The sequence below is a fragment of the Callionymus lyra genome, chromosome 1 (assembly GCF_982586985.1).
Source record: "Callionymus lyra chromosome 1, fCalLyr1.hap1.1, whole genome shotgun sequence".
NCBI classification, from domain to species: Eukaryota; Metazoa; Chordata; class Actinopteri; order Syngnathiformes; family Callionymidae; genus Callionymus; species Callionymus lyra.
The window spans coordinates 35,787,033-35,796,457 of NC_141818.1; the positions used below are offsets into that span (position 1 = coordinate 35,787,033).

General features: G+C 39.5%; 1 protein-coding gene across 1 annotated transcript; it reads right to left on the reverse strand.

Annotated features, from left to right (window-relative positions):
- Positions 1 to 45: 45 nt before the first annotated feature.
- Positions 46 to 5,192, reverse strand: taf5 (TAF5 RNA polymerase II, TATA box binding protein (TBP)-associated factor). The gene is made up of 11 exons (XM_087804891.1): positions 4,757 to 5,192; positions 2,767 to 2,998; positions 2,386 to 2,701; positions 2,022 to 2,185; positions 1,816 to 1,951; positions 1,623 to 1,743; positions 1,302 to 1,431; positions 1,051 to 1,215; positions 717 to 894; positions 463 to 640; positions 46 to 385 (listed from the first exon to the last, which is right to left on the reverse strand). The coding sequence occupies exons 1-11, from the start codon at positions 5,166 to 5,168 to the stop codon at positions 171 to 173; spliced, it is 2,247 nt and encodes a 748-aa protein (XP_087661017.1). The 5' UTR covers positions 5,169 to 5,192; the 3' UTR covers positions 46 to 170.
- Positions 5,193 to 9,425: the final 4,233 nt, after the last annotated feature.

The window sequence follows — 9,425 nt, forward strand, 5'->3', positions numbered from 1 at the left end:
CAGTGAGCACCAGTATAAAAGCAATCTTGTTTTTTAAGCAAATGTCTTCAACTGTCACCTGCAAAGCTAAAATTGAGGATTGTTTCACAGCTGCGTTTCCTCGTATCTGATAAAGTCTCTTCAGTCGTTTCTTATTCTAGTACATTAAAACTACACTTGACAACTAGGGATCACGGGTTGTAGGCTCCGGCTGCCAACAGAAGGTTTCGTCTAGTGAAGTGGAGCTGGATGACGGGCGACGACTTGGTCATGTATGTCCCGAGGAGAAGCTCCCGGGAGTTGTCTTGTAGATGGATGTGTCCCGTCGCCGCCGTGAAGTCGTCCGTTTCTAGATCGTCGAACGCTTTCATCGAGTCCCACAGACGCACGGTGTTGTCCATCGAGCCTGAGGAATCAAAGAGCCGCCTTGTTAGGACCAGAACAAGCTGCCGTCGAGACGACTGAACGTTTTCTCCCAAGTACCTGAAGCGAGAATTTCTCCATCCCTACTGAACCTAAGAGAGTAGATGGTGTCCGTGTGGCCTTTGAGCTCTGTGATCATGAGTCCGTGACCAAGATCCCACAAGAGGACTCTGCCATCTGTGGCCCCTGATGCTAGAAACTTGCCGTTCGGAGAGAAAGCGAGTGCATGGATGGGACCCTGGAACAAAAACATTGGTTAAACGTTGCATTTTTTTTTATATATATAAAAAGATTTAAGTTAAATTCCTGAATACCTTATGACCCGTGAAGATTCTGACACAGTTCCCGGTCAAGACGTCCCACAGGCGAATGGTGCGGTCCGATGAACCCGTGACCACATAATTGGAGTTGGGGTGAAAGCGGGTGCAAGTGATGTCGGCCAGGTGACCGGAAAACATTCGGAGTGGCTGGTAGTGATCTGTTGCCCACAGGCTGAGTGAGAAGGCAACACGTTGAGTCGACACAACTTCTACAACACCAGTAGTTTGACACTTTAAGTGAGAATTGTAGATAGATATTCAATTTATCTTAACCATAAGGGTGTTTAAAACTAAAATTAGTCCTCGGGTCAAAGTTGAATCATCTTACCGAGCAACTCTGTCGTGACCCCCTGAGATGAAGTAGTAGCCATGGGGAGAAAACTGAGTGTCCCACACTGGATAGTTATGTCCTTTGTAGCCCACTAGACACGTAAATGTTTGTAAACTCCAAAGTCTCACGGTTCCGTCTTCAGAACATGACAAAAGGTAGTTTCTGAAACAAAAATAAACTCTTAAACACGTCGACTTCTCTTTCTGATGCCGACTTTGATCACGTGAGGATGACTTTCTCAAACGTACCGGTCTGGACTGAAGCTGATGCCATACACCGGGCCGCTGTGGCCGTGAAGGATTTTTGACTCGCTTGCCGTCTTTTCGTCCATGATTCTTTCCAGCACGTCATCGGACTCCTTGTCGATCAAATTCAAGTCTGGATAAAGAAGAGGAAGAGACGTCAGATCTAATGTTTATTCTTGAGGAAAGCTAAAATCCACAGGAATAAAACAGTCGTTTTAGATGGTTAAAAATGGAAGAAGAAAAAAACTGCCACAATTTGGGCAAAGAAGAATCGTAAATGTCATATTATAAACTTTAAACACAAAATAAAACATATGCACACACCTGCTGCAGACTTCACCCTCCTGAGCTTTTTGGGCGTGACACTCCACACCCGGACTGTGGAGTCGGCAAAACCTCCAGCGATCAGACTGGAGTCATCTGTGAAGTCCACTGCAGTCAAACCCTAAACAAATACCAAATTTAATTGATCTACTGTAACAATACAGTAAATAAAGCATCTTATCATCAGCATTACCTGGTACGAGTTAAGGAAAGAGTAGAAACATATCGACGGGAGGTTATCAGGGCCGACACGGATCTTCTTGGTGGCCTCTTTCATGTACATGATCTTGTCTAGCTTGTCGGAATCCTTCAGTTCGGGGAGAGGTATCCTGGGAGGCGGGATTAATCGAGCTTGTTACTTAAGAAAGCTCTTAACAACAGCATCTGAATCAGTCCTACCTCGTCTGTAGAGGTGCGTTCGGATCCTGCTTCTTACTCTTCGAGCCCATGCTGTCCTTTTTAGGCTTCTTCTTCTTCGGCTTCCCCTCTTCGTTGTCAGCTTCCTCATCCTCATCATCCAGCGGAAGCTCTATTTCGGGTTCCTTCAGTAAACCGTAGTAAACCTGTGTGGAAAATTGACGATACAGTCAAATACATGACGATTTTGGAGGTTCATTTAGGGCAACAAACAATGTGACGTCCAGAACCTTAACAAATATATAACATAAAATTAAATATGTTTTGATCAAACACATTATATTCAACTCTTCACCATGTATTTCATAAAGCAATGTAAGCAATGGTAGAAAGGCCTAAAGTATACCTTAGCTTTGTTAGCTTCTCTCTTGCCTTCTCCAGCCAAGCTGCCCGACATTGCATCGATTTGACTTTTGCTGCGCGGCATGCCATCGAAAATGTCTATATAGAGGTGCTCCTGGATGATATTCCAAATCTGGTTATTCTGGCGCTCCTGTAGATGTCTCTTCAGGAGCTGGTACGAGTCGCGAGAGATCCGCAGGACGAACTTGCTTGTGCGGAAGTCCAAAAGTGTCTCGTTCCCCCTCATGTGCTCCTTCTTCGTCAGACTGGACAAAATCTGCAGGTCGTCCCTGTAGTAACACTCTTGATCGCCAACAAATCTGGGATTAAAAAGGTTCAGTTAGAACCCTTTTTTTTTTTTGTAGGACTCATCAGGAAAACTTACTTTTCAAAGAAAGTTTTGGCCTCACTCTCGTGGCTGTTGTAGACCAGCTCCAGATACATGTGGACGAACAGAGGATAGAAAACCTGGGACAGTTCTGCTCTGTGACAGTCCAGAACTGACTCGATGAAGCGTTTCAAGCCGCTGTAGTAGCCCTCGTACAAGACCGGGTCTCCTTGCTGACTGTAGGCAGACAGGACCACGCTAACGTCCGGCTGGTCCTCTCCTGGCGTCACTGATGTAAGAGATTTTTATTAAAAAAATGTTTAGAAATGGATTCAAAAAAGGTAAATAGACTTGCATAGAAGTATGAGAAAAAATATATCAACACACCGAATATATTGCACTATTTTCCCACAATACTGTATCAGTATTCAACACAGGTACTGATACCAATACAATTCCAGTGTCTGAACAAATGGCTACCTTGGTGTTTGGTTCTGCTTTTCTATTGTTTATTTTGGTTGTCATCTTATTTAATTCTTTTATTCTGTACTGACACAAAGTCAAACACATATGTTATTTTAACAAAAAGTTTCTGATTCTGATAGTTTTTTTCGACACCAATTTTACAAGATCAGTTCCAACAAAAAGCAAATTAGATTTATGTTCAGCTTTGGAAAAGTATCTGTACAATTCCCATGTCACTTTTTTCACTCACAGTTTTCATCAAATCACAAGTGGGTATTAAAACGTGTTAACGTCTTCGCTCTTTATGCTTTTTATTTCAATGATGTGTGTCAAATAAAAATAAGTAATTGTAATAATAAATGCCATTTGTTCATTTACATGTTTAAATTAAACTTTCAATTAATTACGGCAGTTATTATGTTTTCCGCATCAAAATGAACAAAGAAATCCCGCGAGATCCCGGTGATGACTGAGCACGAGAGGATACAGTCAGCTTTTAAAGCTGATGTTTGGTTTTGTCAGTAAACAAATGAAAGCGGTTACGTCTTTGTCAAGAGTCTGTAAATTCTGCATCACTAGAGTCAAGTCCTCGGACAACACTACAAATATATCCTTCTTCATACAGTATCACAATGTATCATGTCTCGTGATACGTATCATATCGCCAGATGTTTGCCAAGAAACCCACCTTCAACCAGACTAGATGCATTATTAGTTAGTATGCATTTGTCTGTTTCCTGGATATTAGCAGTCGTTAGTGAGCGTGTTTTACGTTGATCACGCAAATCGAATAGAGACTGGACCACTGAAATCTACTGCGATCCCGATGTGTTGTTCACCACTATACAGCAATACTGTAAAATGAATCCCAGTTGTGTTATCAGTTTTACCTTGCCCTTTAAAGTATATACTTTATTGAATATTGTTTTGATTGTTTAAGCGCTTTGTGACCCTGGTCTGGAAAAGTGCTATACAAATAAAAATTACTTACTTACTTAATATACACTACACATGTATCTGCGAGTCTGCCAAATATCCTTTAAAATAATGGATTTTTATGAATTAAAAATACACCAATCCCTCTGCTTTTATGTTTCCATTAATGTATATCTATACACATTTTTCCATGCATATTTTCAGAGACAAATGTTCCAATTTAACATTGATAAACTGATTCTAAATGATAAACATCATTATTATTATTATTTTAATTATTATCATTATTATTTTAAAATTGGAAAAGACAAAAAGGTCACTGCTTAGAATATTGACCCAAATCGACTTCACGTAAACCAGATATTAGTTCATTTTGACCGGTTTTAATAATGCACAACTTTCTTTATATTTATCGCAGGGAATTGATACGAATGTCAATGAATCGTTTTTAAAAAGACATGTCTGATAATATTGGTTTCATATAAATCGAGAAATCTTACATTTACACACATACATAGTATTAGTACACCATAAAAACCTTTTAGCGAATCATATGGATGATTTAATTTACTCTATCTAATCTACGTAAATGTCACCTACGTAACGTCAAAAGCACGTTAATGGACGTTAAGGTTCAACAACAAACCTTTGACGGTCACCGGGGCTGCCGCTGTGGAGGATGCAGTCACCCTGGTGAGTAGCGAACTCCCATCCCCGCCGTCTGCCTCTCCAGCGCCAGCTGCACCCCCGGAACCAGACCCCTGGCCGTCGGTCCCCTTCGAGTCCAGCAGATCCTCCGACAAACCCGCTTCTCGACGCAGGATCTCCACGGACTCGCTGAGTTTGTTTTTCCTGAGGAATTGCAGAACCGCAAGCAGGGTCTTCTGGTCCTCTGGAGGAGCCGCCGCGGGTTTACTGTCCCCGGAATTCTCTCCCGGGGAGGCGGAAGGTAGTCTCTCCTCGTTTGCATTGCTATTTCCAAAAGTCTCCGCCGGTGTTTCTTGTTTAATCGCTTTTACTTCGGTCGAGTCGACGACACCACTCTGTACGGCCGCCATTTTAAAAATGAAATGCGCATGTGCGAAACAATAAAATGAAAACTGTTGCATTTAGCGACCTGATTGGTGTTTACGTCCGTGACGTCACATAATAAGTACTTCCGTTTGTCACGTGATTCGCTCATTGTATATGTATATGATACTACGCTATGACTTGGTATAATTATAATAATAATAATTTTTCTTTTAATAATGTTGAGTAAAGCAGAAAATTACAGTAAAGTTTATTAAAAAACACGTTTTTTAAATAACGCGATATCCGTGTCCCGCCCACATGATGACGTGGTAATTTTGAACGTCAACAAAGGTAAACAGAAGAGTGGTATGTTTGGTGTTTTTTTTTTTTTAAACCATTTATTTGATTATATTCAGTCTTTTGTACTATTAGTATTTAGTATGTAGTATTTTGGTTAGTCATTCTAACCGACACAAAATAAACCCTAACTTCCTGTTATTGACATTAAAGTACATATAAAATCGTTTATCATTATTAACCATGTGACTAAGACCGATCTAACTGTACCTTGACGTAAATTTGTAATTATTTCTGCCCCTTACAATATTATCCATTCATTGAACTGATTTAATTTCTGTTAATATTCAGAGGTTTCAATTATTTTTAGTTTTATACATAATATCTCTTATATATTTTTCTTTTTGTAAACTTGTTCGTTGTTTGAGAGCCGACAGAGGAGTTATAGTAACAATTAAAATGAGTGTTGCTTTTTACCATTTTTCGCCAGATGGTGGCAGGTTTGTCCCACATCAGGTCAACGAGAATCGAAAACGCTTACGTTTATTTTACAGTAAACCATACTATTTCAGTGTTTGTGTGTCTTCTATCTAATACTTTGTCTCATTTAAAATGTCAGAATTTGCCTTAATATCTAATAAACGCGTCTATTTAAAAAAAATTAAAATTTATTTTGGAGCAAACATTCCATTCAAAAAAGAATCAGAAAATACTTGATATCAATTTTAGTCTAAAAGAACAGTTATTATTCTTAAAAATTGATCCTTGTCATGACCCCTCCTGGTCATGTTGGGGATCTATTCTACAGGCACTGGGACAAAGGAAGGTCCACAACAGAGAGGGTGGGCATTATATAACATTGCAGAGTCTTTCCTTCAGAAAAGGGGCGTGATGGGGGTTGCTGGTTGAATGTGGAAGAGTTCTAACATCAGCCACTCAGGGTGTGGTCGTCACTGCAGATTGCATGTGTGCGAAGGAGGATAGAATTTTAATTTTGATTTCCTCTATTAAATATAGACTTAAAATACTATTTTAAATAAATATATTATTGATTTAACACGTTTTCATTTATTATTACCCATATAACCTGCCATGAACGACCATTGAGGAGTAAAGGTCACTGATTTATAATTAATATATTGATTCATTTCAGCGTCGTAGGAACCAGGACCTCAGTAACACACATATATCATTTAAAAGAAAGTCTTTTTTTCATCATTTGTTCATCTGAATTAACTTTGATTCTCGGTCAAATCTGAATTCTTGTCCTTTTTAAAAGTTGATCTAATCATATTTATATGTTTCTCTTGAGCTCTATTAATAATCTTCTCTGATTGACTCAAACTGATTTTCACTTTACAAAGCATGGCCTGACTGTTTTTGTGAGGCCAGAGTAAAACTGCAAAAATTAAACATTTATTTTTCTAACATGCTATTGACAATTTTATATTTTACATTTAAAACATTTAAGTTCCTTTGATTTAGGCGGACGTTGCTTGATTCATCTACAGAAAATGTCACATAGTTTGCTCTCCTCAATATGTTTTAAAAATAATAGAAAGTCTCTTCTGGGTGTTATAGAAGGTCCTTCATCCCAACTGGTGTCAGGATATTTAACTCTCTACTTTAAATATCCTGATGCTAATCCGTAGTGTGTTTTTCTTCTCGTGTGTTTTATTTTATTTTTTTATTTTATTTTATTTTATTTTATTTTATTTTATTTTTATTCTATTTTGTTAATAGTGTTAAATGTCTAATATTGTAAATAATCTGTATATTTTTAAGATCGTTTTATTTTTTCTATTATCTCTTTTATTATTTCTTTTTTCCTTGCACTTTATTTTTTTCAACTGTGCTGTTGTAAAAGTGTGTTTCCCCTCTGGGGATGAATAAACATTTTCTATTCTATTCTATTCTATTACTGCACTGGTGATTCTGTTAAAAGCCAATTTCCTTTCAACACCATTGGTTACTGTTTGTAGTTAAGTCAGGGGACCACCAGCATCTGCCTCCCCCCTCCATGAACGTGAGTGTGCAGCAGGGTGTGGCCTCACCTAACAAAGGCAGCTTTGTTATAACTCACACACGTATAGAAAAAAAAAACATGCAGTAGATGGTCACTGCTGCACAATCCACTGCTTTTATGGCCGTCGTGTCGAGACGCAAAGTTGGAACCTCCAGCACTGCTATTAAAACATGCGATTCCTGCTGAAGCGGCACTCTACACGCACCACCGGTTTACATTAAATAACTCACGTTCAGAGGATAATATTACCCTCAAGATCTGTGAGAGATTGTATTTAGCATCTCTTACGACACACACTATTGAGGCTGGAGGACCTGCTCGGCATTCAATGATTCATCACAGTGTACAAGTGGAAGGTGTGGGAATACAGAGTGGGTGTGGCAGATTAAATATTTTTTTCTACTAAGTAGGGGGCTTTTACTTAAACTAAAGCTTCGTCATGCAAAACCCTTTGCTCGAATCCATCTGGACCTCCGAGGGAAATTAATTGCTTCTCTAATCCAGGAGATGATTTATTTTTCTGCTCAAAGGTGACATTGATTTTCCTGAACCTGCACCGTTCAGAGGAAGCGTCGTGTCACACAGGGAATCGTCCTTGTCGTTCCCGAAGCTCTAAACGTCCAGGAAAAATGCTGCAGAATTCCTCCTCCAGGTGGTAAATAATTCATGATGTGTGACTCTCGGAAGAGGGTGAGAATGCCTTGGGTGGCGCAAAGCAGGAACGAGGGAGTGATGAAAACGATGAGGAAAAAAGTGGGTTGGATCTGGAGGGAGGATTTAAATGAGGATCAAACATATGGATAAAAAAAGGTGAAATGAATGTGTGAGAAATGCCTCAATTAAACCTTTTTAATATCTTCTTGGATTATGAACACGCTGTTAAGTGCGTCTGAAGATGCTCCTGGATGTGTGTTGCGGCGCTTTGGCGTGCGTGAAAGCATTTCTGAGTCGTTTGCTCGCTCAGGCAGATTAATGGGCGTGAAGGCAGAGCAGAGGCCCTGGAGAGCTTCGGCTTTAAAGAGTAGAAACCTGCATAATTCAATACTGACCCAACTTCAGAGCAGAGTTCTGCACGCAGTCGCTGGATGAGCCCGAGACAAAAGTCTGAGAACCTTGTCGGGAGTGATTATATGGCACTGACAGTGAGTTCTGCGACACTTAGGAACCATACGATCTGAGGCTGGCAACAATCTTCTTCAACTACATTTTCAGGATGATGGTTGATGATGGTTGATTTTGTGATCAAATGTGGTTCTGAATTACAATCTGGATCCACAAATCAGTTGAAGAACACTGTAACATTCATTTTATTTTTTTCTGTTTTTTTTGTCTTGTCTTGTGGTTGTTAACTTTCCGATAAACAAAGAACATTAAAAGAAAATCAATACAATATGGATGTAAATAAGCTGCTTGGCAGAGGTCTGTGCCTTCTTGAGTGCTTTTCTAGTGACATTACATTAGTCAGAATCAGATTAAAAAAACATTATTGCCAAAATTGTTAACACAACATGGGATTTTTATTGTGAAATTCAGTATCAGTGCATATAAGTAGTTTGTCCTAGTATTAGCTCCTGAGACAAACAACCCTTAAATGGTCGCAGGAATTAACTTTTTTAGACGGATCGGAGGGTTTGATGCCGACCCGTGTCACGAGTGAGGGACTGTATACAATGTTGTGGGTCAAGGGCAGCAGAATCCAGCAGAATACACTTTAATAACTCAAGAAATATGAGGAAGTATTGGGAAAACATGGGGTCTGAGGTGACGGGCCAAGCATGGGACACATTTTCCACCACACAGTCTAAAATAGTGATGGGCTTGTGAAGCTTCATGAAACAGTGTCATGTTGTTTAGAGGTCAGTAGGTGGTGCCATCACTTTAAAAATGATGTGATGTTTCTTTGGAACAGTTGTTCATAATAAAGGAAAATAGTGCAGAGACCGCCATCTAGTGGACTTGGAAAATAATGACACTGCTT